General features: G+C 35.8%; 1 protein-coding gene across 5 annotated transcripts in view; it reads left to right on the forward strand.

The window, feature by feature from the left end:
- The window catches only part of FAM185A (family with sequence similarity 185 member A), a 104,501-nt gene extending 94,991 nt beyond the window's left edge, over window positions 1-9,510 (forward strand). For 4 of the 5 annotated variants that reach the window (XM_001371129.4, XM_016426067.2, XM_007504056.3 and 1 more), the window contains one exon: window positions 7,331-9,510. In XM_001371129.4, coding sequence (XP_001371166.2) covers window positions 7,331-7,446 — 116 coding nt within the window. In that variant the 3' untranslated portion in view covers window positions 7,447-9,510. The remainder of the gene's footprint in view (window positions 1-7,330) is intronic. The other variant, XM_007504054.3, reaches the window with a different exon arrangement.
- Window positions 9,511-17,592: the final 8,082 nt, after the last annotated feature.

The raw sequence follows: 17,592 nt of genomic DNA on the forward strand, positions 1-17,592 counted from the left end.
TGCCTGTGGAGTAAAGTCCATCTTCAAAGTTTCTTATTTGCTTGCTTAGAGATGGTGTGTGTTTGTTTTGTTTTGTTTTCTACTACCTAGCCAGTGGGGCACATAGAAGGGAGCCAGCACCACTGGGGTCCTTTCATTTTAGCCAAGTTATACACATAAAACAGATGAAAAATCTTTTTGGAACAAATGAAAGCCACTAAGTTGGGAATTCCCAAGCCTGTTATTTTTAGCCAGGAATAGGACACAAATGGATTAGATTTGCAATTTATCATAAAAAACTCGGGCCCCGTGGTTTGGAAGAAGGACTACATGCTCTCCAGTCTCAATGGATGATGGCACTTTTTCAAACCTAGCAATAGCTTTTTTCTTTCCAAATGGGACAAAGTCCAATGTCTTGGTTTAACAAATTCTGAAAATGACTGGTCTAGAATATGTTTAAAATACATGGTTTTGTCAGTCATGAAAAGATATTCCATTAGCTATAAAAGGCAAAGTTTGGTAACTATATAGAGAAAAAGGTTCTTTGGGTTAGAAAATAGCCTTGTATATCTGTTAATTTCTTATATTTAAATGAATGCTAATATTTAGGACAGAATTGCAAGAAGATTGCTTATTTTATTGACTGGTTGAAAATAAAGATTCTGTTTTTGACTATAGCCGTTCCTTTTAGGATACTTTATGGTTATAGTAGTTCTCTGATGTCCTCCATGTTACAGACAGTTTGTTTTCATTTAATATTCTTCCCAATCCTCTAACCCCTCCTTCAACACACATTTTCTTACACTCTTTATCTCTTGCTCATTTGTTCTCACTGCCTTCTTTATTTTTAAGTATTCATCAAATTAGTATAAAATATTTAGTTAGTACAGAAAAATATAGTTAGTAAAAAAAAAAGCCTAAATAATGTCAGGAATTGCACACAAATTCAGAGGACAATTGAGAGTTATGGAGCCAATCTTTGAACGTAAGAGAAAAATAATCAGATTTTTTAACTGAGTAGATTAAGGGTTTCAAGGCCATCTAGTGAAATCCCCCTTATTCTATAGATGAGAATCTTCAGTCCAAAACCAGAAAGTGCTCTTAAAAAAGTAGGCTTGGAATAGGCTGTGGAAGGCCTCTAATGCCAGCACGTTATAAGAGAGGCCTGATTCTGGCCAGACCTTTAGTAGTTTAGATTCAATATTGGAATGAAACTAAATGCTTATAGAAGACCTTATACTTAATAAAAAGAGATTTACTTCTCTACAGCAGGAGGACATTGCATTGATTCAGCTGAATTCAGTTCCCCAAATACTGTGTTAATCCCAGTGTTCTCTAGTGTTAAGGGTAAATTTAGGGGTTATTATCTGAATATATTATTTTGAATATATTTATTTTAGTGGTCACCAGAGATTTAAATTCAATCCCAATAAAATACTCAAGTCAATTTGGGACTTTTATGGTGGTTTAATTAGAAGAGAAGGAAGAAATTAAGAAGAAGAAAGAGAGGAAAGAGAATTGAACTGCTCCGGCCCAGTCTGAGCCAGGCAGGAGTTCAGAGGTCTTTGCTAAGGGAATTTCTCAAAAGATTGATTCTAGATTGGCTTCCAGCCACGAGGCCTCCTCTGAGATGAGGGGCCTCCTAAGAAGATAGTGCTTTAGGAGGGTAAAGGAAAGGAGGAATCAGCATAACCACTCACCAAGACTCGCTCAGGGAAGATGCCTCACCTAAACTACACTACAAAGCTTCTCCCAGTAACCTCACCGCCAAGCCACAAATGCCAAACCGCCACCAGGAGCTCCCAACCTTGCCAAGAGAGCCCAAAGTCTCGGCGAGAAAGGAGAGAGGAAGTGATGTGAAATACATAGACAGTTCTTTACATCACTTCATGTGTCTCACACTAGTCAAGCATAACTCTTCATAGCTTTTTTTAAAATGAAATTTAACTTTATTTTCAGTTCCAGATTTTTCCATCCCTCTTTCTTTTCCTCTACCCATTAAGAAAGAAAACCAAAATCCTTTACAAATATGTTTAGTCAGGAAAAACAGATTCCCACATGAATCATGTCCCCAAAAAATATGCTTGAGTCTGTACTTTGAATCCATTATCTCTCTGGAGGGAGGTTGAATGCTTCATTATGTGCCATCTAAAACTGTGGTTGCCAAGTTCCTAAGGCTTTCAAAGATATTTGTTTTTATAATACTATTGTCATTTTATAAATCCTGATTCTTCTCACTTCACTTTGCATCAGTTCATACAATTCTTCCTAGGTTTTTCTATAGTAACATTCTATTACATATGTAAATCGTAACTTATTCAGTTATTCCTAAATTTATGTTGTTTAATTCTTTGCCACCACAAAAAAAGCTGCTATATTTTTGTTCCTACAGATCTTATTTCCTCCTTTTTTATCTCTTTGTAGTATAGTCCTAGTAGTAGTATTGCTTGGCATATGCAATATTCAATAGGGCATAATTCCAAATTGCTTTTCAAAATGTCTGAACAAATGTACACAGCTCTACCAAAAGGATATAAAAATGCCTCTTTTCCTACAGTCCTTCCAACATCTGTCATGTCATTTTTCTTTTTCATCAATTTTACCCATGTAATAGGTATGAGGTAGAACCTGAAAGTTGTTTAAGTTTCCATTTCTCTAAATAAGAATAATTTGGAACATTTTGTCATATAGCTATTGATAGCATGAATTTCTTCTTCTAGAAAACTGCCTATTTTCATATCTTTTGATTATTTGGAGGATGACACACTCATATATTTGACTTAGTTCACTGGACTTTGAGACAGGAGGAATTTTAGTCGTTCCTCAGATTTCTAGCCTTGTGACCTGGGAGAAATCACCAAGTCTCTTTGTTTCTTCATCTATTAAAATTAATGAGTTGGACTCAATAGACTGTTAAATTTCCTTTCTATCTTTTCTAATCCAATGACTAGGAAACATTATTGATTCTCTTTGAATTTATAAAACAAACTGGGATTTTGATGTCTGAGTATATAGCCTACATTAGCCAGGGTGAAAAAAAACCAGGAAGAATGTAGCACAGACACTAGAGCAAGATTCTACATCCCCCTCACCAGTTGTTCCTCATTTGTTTTCTGTTTCTGTCTATACCTTGTCAGAGATCTCATCAGTTCCATGGGTTCAACTGTTGTGTCTAGGCAGATAACTCAAAGATCTGTGTCTTCAGCCTTAATCTAAACTATAGTCCTGTATCACCATCTGTTGGACCTTTCTAATCCCAACGCCACCAAAAACTCAATGGGACTAAAACACAACTCATTTTTTCATTCTCACATTCCTTCCTAACTTCCCTATTTCTGTGGAGGGAGAGTATCATCATTTTTCCAGGCACCTAAATCCATAATCTTTACTTTCCCTTACTCTATATCCAATTGTTTACTAAGTCTTGTGGATCATATCTTTACAAAAACTTTGGCCACCTAGTCTCATAGCTTTGCAGATAGTTAGAAAAAATGGACAGTTTTTTACATTCTCCTCTTCCTGCCTTTTTTAACACTACCACCAAATACAATAGCAGTAAAATAAATAATTTTTGTGAGTCATCAAGGAAAAACTGATATTTCCCATAACTTAGGTGTTAGATAACTGCCGGCTATGCACATCTTATTTTTACCAACTCTTTTGTTCTATAAATACTAAAAAGTCCTATTTTGTGCAACATACATTCCCAAAAAATCACCAGGCCGTGCAATTTGTGCAATTAAAAAAACATGGCTAAAAAAACAAGGAAAAATTAGGTTGGAGGAATAAAACTCAAAATCTACATCATAGTATTAGAAAAAAACTAAGAAAATGGTAGCATATTAAATCATTAAGAAACATATAAATACTCAAAGAAATAGTGGTAGTGGCCATGGCTTTGGATTGGCTTACGCCGGCAAAAAGTCTAGCAATATGGGGTGGAGGGAGTAGAATATGGTTCTTCTTTCTATCACACTAGATGGAAAAAATAAACATGGCACATCACTTTGAAAAAGATAGGAAGTTTGCTTGTGAAAATGGGCGTCACAAGGTTGTAGTTAATGAATTATTATGAAATGCTACAGTTTTCTGTATATTTGCTGCTTCTCATGAATGAAATCACACATAAGTAAAACCAAATTCACATTATGCTCAAAATGTTCCCTAATAGATCAATTGATTTGGAACAAGTTTGTGTTTTCAAAACAAGTATTCTAGGATAACTGTATAATAAGTAAGTAGAATTGGTAAACTTTTGCAGATAAGGAAGGATTTGTACTTTTTTACCCTTTTTTTCTTTAAATTTTTGTTGCCTTGATATTGTAAAAGTAAAAATGCATTAATTGTGAAGCTAAGTATCTAGATAGATACCCTAAATGGAGAATTATCATTGTGAACTGAATCATATTTTAGCCCAAGCTTGTGATTTCATCAATATAGGGACCCCACGCAGATCAATAACTATTCTGCCACTTGTAGTATAATTGCCCAGGACACTGAGGGGCTACCATATCTCTAGGCTTTTGTTTGCTAAATATAGTAGTCATAGTTGAGTAAACAGGAAATACATTTCCTAGTTGCATAGCCTGCCTTGCCAAAATAACGATATGAATGCATCTATGAAAGGGAATTGGGAAATTGGTCCTGGCCGATTCCCCTTTTGTTAATAAGGGAACATTCTACATGTGGCAGGCTGAGAGAGTAATGATCAGAATGTTGCTCTGAAAAGAAAATGTTTATTTCAAATGTTAGTAGTGAATGTGGTACAGGAAGTATTTATGGCCACCCACATATCCTTTTTACCATTAATGAAAGAAACATTTTTTGGGGGGTGGAATGCGACACTGACTAGATCAAATGTGCTGGTTTTAAAGAGCTACTCATTTTTTGTTGTCCAGTGTGGTGGAATAGCAGGACTAAGTTTGAATTCTGCTGATTCAAAACACTCATTATTGTTCACCCTAGAAGCTTCCCCAACTTTTGACAGCTGGGAGTTGAGGCCTAGATGTCTCAGAACCTGCCAAGACAGACCTATAAAGTGAATATAGGATTCCTGTAGGTAATTCTATAAAGTCACATAGCTGCAATGAGAATCTTAAGTCAAATGATAAGTTTGCTAGAGGGTAATTTAAGATTCGTGTTAATAAATTAGAAGCTAATGTACACCTTCAAACATTTATTTCCAAACTTTGTCATCCCTGCCCTTGACTGCACATATACAGAATCCCTGGAGAGGCTCTCCAGGTCTCACATGATTGTTCCAAGAAATATGTAGGTTAAAAATGAAATAAACCGAAAAAGAAACTGACAGATCTTTCACTCTTAAGAGATTGTGCTGTTTCCACTAGTAATTGACATAGTGTTAGCAAGGCTACCTATAGAAATTAGGCAATTTAAACAGTTGGAAATAAGCATAGACAAAAAGAAAGTAAAATTGTGTGTTTATAGATGACAGGATGGTTGATGATGAGAATCCAAAGAAATTAAAGAAAAAGTGAATTGAGATAATGAATCTATATAAATGCAATGAAATGAATAAGGAACAGGATACAGAATCCACAAAACTATTATCTTTTCTGTATTTTACTAGAAAAGAAATATAAGGGGGAAAAGAGATTCATGGGAACAGCATTAGATTTTGAATCAAAAGACCTGGATTTGAATTCTGACTTTGCCACCTGCCTATATGACCATGGACACAATAACAACATCATTAGCAATATTAGCTGGCATTTATGTAGTGCTTTAAGGTTTGCAAAACACTTTGCAAATAATATCTATGCTCCTAAGAAACATGGGAAATTGATATTATACCCTCCCAATTTCTGAAATGGGGAGGGGGCAATAATAATAGTATTGCCTCATTTTACAAATGAAAAAATTGAATGACTTGCCCAGAATTTCACAGCCATTTGCCTGAGGCAAGATTGAATTTAGATCTTCCAAAGTACAGAAAAATAGACCTAGAAACAAGTACTAACAGCAGTTTTTATTGCCAGTAAACTCCAAAGAACAAATTTATTTAAATGATATATAATTTTTAAAAATTTACACAAATCAATGCAGTTCAAATAAGTTCATCAAAAATCATTAAATATATTTGAGAAAAGTCTGATATCCAGAATCTTAAATAAAATTGGCACAAATAAAGAAATATAATTGCCTTAGAACTTATATTTAGTATTAATCCCAAAATAGAAGGTAAGGGTTAAAAAAAAAAAGCCAGGCCTGCAAACTGGAGGTCCTGGGTTCAGATGTGGCCTTAGTTCCTGGGCAAGTCACTTAACCCCCATTGCCTAACCCTTACCACTCTTCTGTCTTGGAACAAATACACAGTATTGATTTTAAGATAGAAGGTAAGGGTTTAAAAAAAGTAACTATCTTCCATAGATAAGTGGTCAAAGGACATGCAGAGTTTTCAAAATAAAAAAAAATACAAATAACCACCCAAAGCAATATTTAGAATCATAAAATACATATTCATAAAACTAAAAAATGCTAAATTTAAAGATAGGATAACTAACACATGCCTGTGTGCAGATAAAAATGGCAAATTCACTGTGACTGACATTGTGAATTGGTACAATAATTCTAGATAAAAATTATGTATATAAACAAAATGTCCCCAAGAATTAGTTAATAGGTTGTAGGGCTTTTTAAGATCCAAAAAGGACCTTCTGAGTCATCTAGTTAATAAACCTTTTAATAGATATAAAAACAGATTAAATTATTGGCACAAAGATTACTAAAACTCTCAGGTAAATGAAGGTTCTGTAAAGCTACATGATTGAACAGAATCAAAGTACTGGAATGTCATGTGATGTTACTTTACTGTAAGGAATGACAACTATGAAGTTTTCAGAAAAAACATGCAAAATGAAGAAAACAGAGCCAAGCATGTGGTACTTACCCACTTCTTGCAACAGTGTACATTCGGTCACCTAAATTACTGATTTTGCCTATTGTATCTGACCAGAGTTTGCTATCAGAGTTTAAAGGATGCATATCCTTACTCTCTATTAATAGTAATCACCTTTTTGGAGGGAGGAGGAGAGGTTATTTCCTATTAAGGGGTTTGTTTGGATATTTTTTTGGGAACGATCTCTTGTATAAAAAACAAAAAAAGAAAAATAGGGAACTGATTGGGTTAGAAAGGTAATTAAAAGCTTTTCTAACAAAGTGGAAGGAGTGGGTGAAGATGACAAATTACACCATCCCTATAATTTTCTGCAGTCCCAATTGCTTATAAGTTGTGGTTGTTTCCATACTTTTCAGAAGCTCTTAAAATTCTGATATTTAACTATCAGTGTTGGTCAACTTGTTGACAACCTCCTGCCATTTTGCTTTTTAGGTCTCATGAACCAAACGAGTGAAAATGAAAAATGGATCAAGGCCAAAGCACCCAATGGCACTGTGCATCTCAAAAGCCAAAGCTGGTTTCAATCCCTGAGACTAAAGGGCTCCTGATTGTTTGAACTCTGTTATAAATAACAATCACTGAACATCAAATCACTAAGAAAGTATTGATGCCACTAGACATAGAGACATTAGTAATGGTAATTTGGAAATGAATGCTGACTGGTGAATGATTTTCTATGGTTCCAGGTTTGTGTTTGGCTGCTATGTGACATTTCCAGATGAGTACATCTCAGCATCAATTCAAGCTGTGAATAATAATATATGTTACAGACTGCAAAAAGTAAGCACTGGCAAAATGAAAGACAAACTGCAAGCAACATTTAGCTTATTATAGCCTAGTATACCAGTATAGGAGATTTTCATTATCATTTTAATACTGGGGCTAAAGTTGTTTTTTGTGAACTTTCTTGTTTCCAAAACCTTAATTCTCCACTCTTGGAGCATTCAGATAATATATAAAACTAGGCAGAACTGTCCACTAGATTATATTTTTCACAATTAAGAAAAATCCATCCTTTATAAAGGATCTTAAGGGAAATATTTTGGTTTTTAATAAAGTTTGTAAAATATTGTAACTTAGATTAATTTTCTTTTTCCTTGTTAAATTTATTTTACATGTTTCTTTATCTTCTAGGTTTTTTTTTATCTTCTAGTTTTGTAAATTAAGATAACATCACACAGTTAACACTGAATGTGCTCCAGTTAGAAGACACTTGGCATTTTTTGAAAACCATTAAGTTGGAGGAAACAGTGAGACACTTTTCCTTAACTTTACTCATTCTCATCCAGGCACTCACATTCTGCCTCCCATAACTAAAAATAAAATTTATAGAGTTGGCCAGGAAAAGCCAGAAGGGTCACAGACACAACAGTAACTTGTCTTTGTATCAGTTACATAAGATACAGAAAGAAAATGTTACCTTATTATGTTCCCCCAAGCCCATTTTACATAGACTGCAGTTATTAAATGTTTTTTTTTATTTTTAAAAAAAGTTGGCTCTCCCTAAATAGTCTCTTAGTACTTCTCCTGAAAACTTTTAATATTAACTAATTCTCTCTAATGAAAATTGGCTTTTTGCCCTGCACCCTACTTTTTATATAGCCATTTCTGGAGCCCTCAATAGAGAATAATAAGCAAAGTTATATCTTCTCTTCTTCAACCAACATTTTAAATAAGTTCTCTTAAGACATCCTGCTCTATTTTTCTTTAAGTAAACTGAGTGACTTTCTCCTTACTCTCACCTTTATTGTTCATGGTTAATAGTTTCCTGTGAAAAGCGATGCTTATTTGTACTGAAAAATATGGAATCCAGATTGCTAAGGCTATTCTTTAGGCAATGCTCATGTCTTCCTGCCCAGTAAAAAAAAAAAACAACAACAAAAAACCTTCCTAACACCCCATGAATTTAAATTTTCTAACCTTTTCACTTGTTTCTGATGAGAAATTCTACTTTACTTTGATTCCTCTGATCAATACCCAGAAAAAGGATATATGCCTTAAAAAAGGATATATCATAGACACTCTTCTCTATTCCAAAACGAATGGATTTATTCACATGTAGTATTACTACTAAACTTCAATGGTTATGCAATCTCATCACTAGGGGCCCTTCCTCATTATGGGGGTGGGCAGAGAATGTTTTTTTCTATATTTGGATAAATATTAGAATATTACTTGTTCTGAAATGTGATAAATGCAGGTAAAACACACTTTTAAATCATTGTATAAAATAAATACAGATCATCTGTAAAAATATTAATATGGGAAAATCTCAAATGCATTCATTATCTTTTTGCGTGACACAGAGATAGACATAGTTTATTTTCTAGAAAAAACATATATAAAACAAAACTAAGAACCAAGTTGAGATTGGAGATTCTGAATTCACTATTTGCTTCTGTGCCTTTTTTATCTGATTCATTGATAATGAATTCATCAAAGTTGGTGGATCTTTGGGAAAAGTGTGTATTGGCTGCAAGCTACATTGTGGAGGGAATCTCTCTACTCAATACTTTTTCTGTCATGGATTTCTTTGACAGTCTAAAGATGACTCTTTTCCAGATAGCATTTTTAAAATGTATAAAATAAAATATATAACATTAACAAATAAATTTATGTTGAAAAATGGTTTCTGAAATGCTGGGGGGAAAAGCTGATAGGTTTGAGGTTAAAAACTTCCATAGAGGTCCTTTTACTTTATGGTAGATAAGATACTACTGTAATTCAATTCCTGCCTTCCCATATGTGTGTATGTGACAGCAATAAGAGAACATAACAAAATATTTAGCATTCTTCCAAAACAGCCATTGGGGGGGGGGGGGAAATCTAAGCATTTTAATCACTAAAAGAGAAAAAGAATAGATCAATGTACTGTGCATGCAACCAAAAATGTTCTAGAAAAAAAATTTAAAAGTCCAAATTACACTTCAAAGTAGTAATTCTGAAAAATCAGACTCACTATTGAAAATGGAAAAATTAAATTCATATATAAAATAAGAGATTTGAAAAATGAGATGATTAAAACATTACCTAATTTGATTTTTAAAAAAGACATTACCAGCATAAAAATGAAAAAGACATATTTTCATAGCCTATCAGTTAAAGAATGTAATAGGAACCATTTTACCTTTTTATATGCAGTAAAACTAATAACCTAAATGAATGGATGAACATTTTCAGAAATATAAAATGGCCAGATTAGTAGAACAAGAAATAGAGAACTTAACCCAGTCTCAGAAAAAGATGTTCAATGAGCCATAAATGAACTTCCTAGTGGATAAAAACAAAAGAAATGGAGTTAAAATTAATTCTCTCAAATAGTTAAAGAAACTTTGAAAAATAGGGAAAGAAGTGGTCCAATCTAATGCCTTTGATGATACAAACATGGTCTTAATACCTAATTCAGGAAGAGTCAAAACAGAATCAAAATTATAGACTTTAATGAATACTGATTTTAAATTTTTATACAAAACAGCATCATATTACAAAGATTATACACTATGATCAAGATATACTTATGCCAGGAATGCAGAACTGGTTCTATATTATAGAAACTATCTGATAATAAGGATAACAAAAATTATATGATTATATTCATGAATGCAGAATAAAAGCCTTTGATGGGATACAAAACCTATTCCTATTAAAAACAAAGACATTATCAGTAAAGAAATAAATGGATCTTGCTTTAATATAATTACAAGTATTTATCTAAAACCCAGATCTTGCATTTTCCATGATGAGAATAAATTAGAGGCCTTTCTGATAAGATCAAACGTTTAAAAAAAAAAAGGTTTCCATAATTCTCACTACTATTCAATAGTGTTAGAAATGCCTAGATATTGCAATAAGAAAAAGAAATTGAGGAAACAAAATTATGGCTTTCTGCTGATGATAGTTTAATCAGAGAATCTTATAAATAAAATGCACTTCAATAAAGTTTCATGATCTAAAATCAATTCAACACATATCATCAGCATGCCTTTATATCTTAGATTTTAGCAGAAAGTGACAAAAAAAAGAAACTGTAGTTAAAAAATCTATATGTAACAAAAAATACTTGGGATTATAAAATACACTGCAAAAACACAGGAACTATGTGAACATAAATGTTGAGCACTTTTTACAGAAATAAAGACAAATTGAAGAAATATTAGTTGCTCAAACCAATATAATGAAAAATTACTCATTCAGTGCCATATCAAACTACAAAAAAAATTATTTGGCAGAAAAAATAAAATTTATTTAGAAGAACAAAAACACAAGAATATCAAGTGAATTGATAAGAAAAAATGGCAGGGAAAGGGATTTAGCAGTTTTACATCTCATACCACATTACAAAGCAGTAATAGTCAAGACAAAGAAAGGTGATCGCGGACTTCCAGTCAAGATGGTGGTTTAGAGAAAGCTAAAGTTCAGATCTCTGGAAACCCTTTCTTACTGATCTCAAACTATATGCTCCGAAATTCAAAACGAACAACAGCATAGACCCTGGGAACCCTCCTCCTGGACCTGGATCAAAAGGTACGCCCCCCCCCAAAAGTCAGAACCTGAGATCACTTGGACCTAAGGGGTAGGCAGAAGGAAGGTCTCAGGACCCCCAACCCAGAGCTCTAAGTCTGAGGCAGCAGAGGAAACCTCAGAGCCTCAGAGCTGGCTATTCTGAAGGCCTCTTCCTGAAACCAACCTGACTCAGTTGCGGGGGCATCCAACACAGACAGCAGGGAAACAGAGAGAGAGGGGGAAGCCTGTAGCCCCCTGGCTGAATCCTTCCATCCGGGTCTCACGGAAAGGCCCTGCCTCAGGACATACTCAGTTCAACCCAGCAGAAGCTAATCCTATCAGGAGCCCTCAGAACACTGGGAAGCCCCGGCCCCTCCCCCCTCAGAGTACTGGGTCTTCTGGCCAGCAAAGGCATAGAAACACCTCGAGGAAAGTACCAAGCCAGCCTCACAGCGTGGAAGTAAGGCAACAGAGAAGCATCAGGAGGGAACTGAGGAGGGCAGTAACACCTAAACACCAGCAATTTCTGGCTTCCCTGGGAAGACAGAACAACTGCATAGAACGGACAATTTGCCTAGGGCTAAAGCCTCTGAACACCAGACAGAGATAAGAAAAGCTAGACCTCCCCACTCAGATAGAGATGGCAAACAGCACAGAAGCACAAAAGCCTCAAAACTCCAAGAAAAACGAGAAGGGGACGACTTTGGACACATTTTATGGAGGAAAAATACAAAATACAGAGGAGATAGAAGAGGAAACATAAGCAAATGCTCCGAAACCTCCCAAAGGAAATGGAAACTCTCCACAAACCCATGAAGAATTTGAATCTGAAATGATAAAAAAGATGGAAGCCTTCTGGGAGGAAAAGTGAGAAATAATGCAAAAGAAATTCATGCATCTACAAAACCAGTTTGACCAAAGTGAAAAGGAAAACCAGACTTTAAAGGTCAGAATTAGGCAAGTAAAAGACGAGCAAGAATTAATAAAGCAAATCCAAAAGACCAAGAAATTAGAAGAGAACATAAAATATCTCACTGACAAGGTCATAGACTTGGAAAATAGAGGGAGAAGAGACAATTTAAGAATAATTGGACTACCAGAAAAGCCAGAAATAAACAGCAAACTAGACATTGTACTACAAGATATAATCAAAGAAAATTGCCCAGAGATCCTAGAACAAGAGGGCAATACAGACACTGAAAGAGTTCAGAGAACACCCTCTACACTAAATCCCCAAAAGACAACTCCCAGGAATGTAATTGCCAAATTCCAAAGCTTTCAAGCAAAAGAAAAATCTTACAAGAAGCCAGAAAAAGACAATTTAGATATAAAGGAATGCCAATCAGGGTCACACAAGACCTTGCAAGTTCCACTCTGAATGACCATAAGGCATGGAACATGATTTTCAGAAAGGCAAGAGAGCTGGGTCTTCAACCAAGAATCAGCTATCCAGCAAAACTGACTATATGCTTCCAAAGGAAAGTATGGGCATTCAACAAAATAGAAGACTTCCAAGTTTTTGCAAAGAAAAGACCAGAGCTCTGTGGAAAGTTCGATATCGAAAAACAAAGAGCATGGAATACCTGAAAAGGTAAATATGAAGGAAAGGGAAAAGGAGAAAAATGTTATCTTTTTCTTTTACTCAAACTCTCTTCTATAAGGATTACATTTATATCAATCTATGTATATTTACATATGGGGAAAATGTAATGTGTAAATAGGGGGAAAAGAAAGACCAAATAGAATAATCTTTCTCTTACAAAGATTCACACGGGAAGGGGAGGGAAAGAAAACTCCTATAAGCAGGAGAGGAAGAGAGTTTTTACTTAAACCTTACACTCAGGGAAATCAACTCTGAGAGGGAAGAACATCCAGATCCATTGGGATCTTGAATTCTATCTTACCCAACAAGGGAAGGGAGAAGGGAAAACCAAGGGGGTTAGGGGGAAGGGAAAACAAAAAAGGGAGGGAAGAAGAGGGGGGAGGGGGAGGGAACAAAAAGGGAGGGGCTAGAAAGAGTAACATATCAAGGGAGGGCACAAGGGGGACTGATTTAAAGTAAATCACTGTATTAAAAGGTAGAGTGGAAGAAGAAAGGTTAGAATTAGGGAAGGATATCAAAATGCTAGGGAGTCCACAAGTGAAAATCATAACTTTGAACATGAATGGGATGAACTCACCCATAAAACGTAGACGAATAGAAGAATGGATTAGAATCCAAAACCCTACCATATGTTGTCTTCAAGAAACACACATGAGGTGGGTAGACACCCACAAGGTCAGAATTAAAGGATGGAGTAAGACCTTCTGGGCCTCAACTGACAGAAAGAAGGCAGGAGTGGCAATCATGATATCTGATAAAGCCAAAGCAAAAATTGACCTGATCAAAAGGGATAGGGAAGGTAATTATATTTTGTTAAAAGGGACTTTAGATAATGAGGAAATATCACTAATCAACATGTATGCACCAAATAATATAGCACCCAAATTTCTAATGGAGAAACTAGGAGAATTGAAGGAAGAAATAGAGAGTAAAGCCATATTAGTGGGAGACTTGAACCAACCATTATCAAATTTAGATAAATCAAATCAAAAGATAAATAAGAAAGAGGTAAAAGAAGTGAATGAAATCTTAGAAAAATTAGAATTAATAGACATATGGAGAAAAATAAACAGGGACAAAAAGGAATACACCTTCTCAGCACCACATGGCACATTCACAAAGATTGACCATACATTAGGTCACAGAAACATGGCATATAAATGCAGAAAAGCAGAAATAATAAATGCAGCCTTTTCAGATCACAAGGCAATAAAAATGATGATCAGTAATGGTACATGGAAAACCAAATCAAAAAGTAATTGGAAATTAAACAATATGATACTCCAAAATCATTTAGTTAGAGAAGAAATCATAGAAACAATTAATAATTTCATCGAGGAAAATGACAATGGTGAGACATCCTTTCAAACCTTATGGGATGCAGCCAAAGCAGTAATCAGAGGTAAATTCATATCCCTGAGTGCATATAGTAACAAACTAGGGAGAGCAGAGATCAATCAATTGGAAATGCAAATAAAAAAACTCAAAAGCGATCAAATTAAAAACTCCCAGCAGAAAACCAAACTAGAAATCCTAAAAATTAAGGGAGAAATTAATAAAATTGAAAGTGATAGAACTATTGATTTAATTAATAACACAAGAAGCTGGTACTTTGAAAAAAACAAACAAAATAGAAAAAGTATTGGTCAATCTAATTAAAAAAAAAAAAAGGAAAGGACTTCCAGGTAATCATGGCTTCAATCTAGATGCCACACGCTTCCTCTCCCTGGCACCGAACGAAATAGACTACATCAAAGGAGCATAAAAATCACCTTTAGAGGAAAAGAAGGACTCCCCAGTACTCCCCTTTACTCCACAGAGGTGAAGGTACATGGGGTTTGAACATTTCCACACTATAATAACAAGGAGGTAAAGCTTGCACAGAAACGTGAACTGAGCTTCCCCACCACCACCACCAAACCAGAGTGAGCTACTGGAGCGCTCACTGGGACAGGGAGTGAGTGGGGAATGTCTCTGTCTTGGGGGGCACTCCAGGGTCCTTGGGATCTGGGGACTGCCAGGAAACAACGTCTCAGGGCGGTTTCACTGGAGAATCTAGAGCTGATCACAGGGGGCCCAGGGAGCCGTACTCAGGGAGGTTGCGCTGAGCATCTGGGCAGAGCTAAACACCAGGGGTGGACCAAGCTCTGATTATCTGGGCAGAGCTAAATACCTAGGCAGTTTGGCTGTGATCAGGGGCCCAGTGCTCTAAGAAACCTCGGAGGCTGGGAAGAACTAGTCTGAGGCAACCTAAATTCACAGAAAACCCGCCCATATCACCCAGACCCCAGACCAAAAAGGAAAGGGTTATAAAACCACCAAAGGGATGGCTCATATGGCCCAAAATCAAGCCTCCAGGAAGAAAGGGGAAAAGGTGACTATTGAAAATTTTTATGGTGGAAGTACCCAAGGAAAAGAAGAGAATAAGGAAGAAATCCAAAAAAAATCAGAACATGCCTCCCAAAATAGAAACTATCAACAAGCTCTGGAAGATCTCAAACTGGAACTTACCCAAAAGATGGAAACCTGGAAAGAAAAATGGGAGAAAGAGATCAGCAGTCTGACAGATAAGACTGCCTAATTGGAAAAAGAGCTGGAAGCATCCAATAGAAGGGCAGACAAAGCTGAAAAGCAAAACCCAGTCCCTAACGACCAGAATTAAGCAACTCGAAGAAAGTGAGATCATAAAACAGCAAGAATCGATAAAGCAAAGCCAAAAAATTAATGAATTAGAAGAAAACATAAAATATCTCACTGAAAAGGTCACAGACTTGGAAAACAGAGGAAGAAGAGACAACCTCCGAATTATCGGTCTCCCAGAAAAACCAGAGATAAACAATGAACTCGATGTTATTCTACAGGAGATTATAAAAGAAAATTGCCCACACGTTCTGGAGCAAGGGGGGAAAAATAGAAATAGAAAGGGTTCATAGAACACCCTCTATACTAAATCCCCAAAAGACAACCCCAGGAATGTAATTGCCAAATTCAAGAGCTTCCAAGAAAAGGAGAAAATCCTACAAGAAGCCAAGAAGATGAGCTTCAGATATAGGGGGGCTCCATAAGGATCACATGACTTAGCGGCTAACACACTAAGAGACCGCAAAGCATGGAACACAATATCTAGAAAAGCAAGAGAGCTGTGTCTCCAACCAAGAATCAACTACCCAGCAAAACTGACTATATACTTCCAGGGGAAAGTATGGGCATTCAACAAAATAGAAGATTTCCAAGTATTTGCTAAGAAAAGACCAGAACTTAGTGGAAAATTTGATATCCAAGCACAGAAAGCAAGAGAAACATGAAAAGGTAAATATGAAAGAAAGGGAAAAGGAGATAAATCTTATCTTTTTCTTTAAGTCAAACTCTCTTCTATGAGGACTTATTTACATCAAATTATATATATTAATATGTGGGGAAAATGTTTTGTGTAACTCTCAAAAATTGTATGAGTTAGACGAAACATGCATAGGGAAAGATGGGGGCATTAAGAAGATTTGGGGAAAGTGGGGCAAAGAAAGGAAAAGGGAGGGGGGGAACCGTTGATAACACTAAGATTTACTTCAAGAAATAGGGGGGACTTAATAGAATAATCTTTCCCACATAAACATACATATGGGAAGGGGAGGGGAAGAACTCCCAAAGGGCGATAAAAGAACGTCTAACTTTTGATCCAGCCATAGCACTGCTGGGTTTGTACCCCAGAGAGATAATAAGGGAAAAGACTTGTACAAGAATATTCATAGCTGTGCTCTTTGTGGTGGCCAAAAATTGGAAAACGAGGGGATGCCCATCAATTGGGGAATGGCTGAACAAATTGTGGTATATGGTGGTGATGGAATACTATTGTGCAAAAAGAAATAATAAAGTGGAGGAATTCCATGGAGACTGAAACGACCTCCAGAAAGTGATGCAGAGCGAGAGGAGCAGAACCAGGAGAACATTGTACACAGAGACTAATACACTGTGGTATAATCCAACGTAATGGACTTCTCCATTAGTGGCGGTGTAATGTCCCTGAACAATCTGCAGGGATCTAGGAGAAAAAACACTATTCATAAGCAGAGGACAAACTGTGGGAGTAGAAACCCCGAGGAAAAGTAACTGCCTGACTACAGTGGTTGAAGGGACATGACAGAGGAGAGACTCTAAATGAACTCTCTAATGCAAATACTAACAAAATGGCAAAGGGTTCAAATCAAGAACACATGATACCCAGTGGAATCACGCGTCAGCTATGGGAGGTGGGGGGGAGGAAAAGAAAATGATCTTTGTCTTTAATGAATAATGCTTGGAAATGATCAAATAAAATATTATTAAAAAAAAAAGAAAGGTGATCAATGGAACAAATGAATGGAAGCAAATGACCACAGTGTTTCTTAGTTTGACAAACCTAAGTATTCCAACTATTTGGGCAAAAACTCACTTTCTGGCAAAATGTGTTGTAAAGTCTGGAAACGTTTTATCACAAACTAGGTGTAGACCAACATCTAACAGTATACCTAGATAAGCCCCAAAAGATATATAGACAGAAAGCATGACAATATAAACAAATTAGAGAAGCAAGGAAGAAATTACCTGTCGAATC

The sequence above is a fragment of the Monodelphis domestica genome, chromosome 5, assembly GCF_027887165.1.
Source record: "Monodelphis domestica isolate mMonDom1 chromosome 5, mMonDom1.pri, whole genome shotgun sequence".
Lineage (NCBI taxonomy): Eukaryota > Metazoa > Chordata > Mammalia > Didelphimorphia > Didelphidae > Monodelphis > Monodelphis domestica.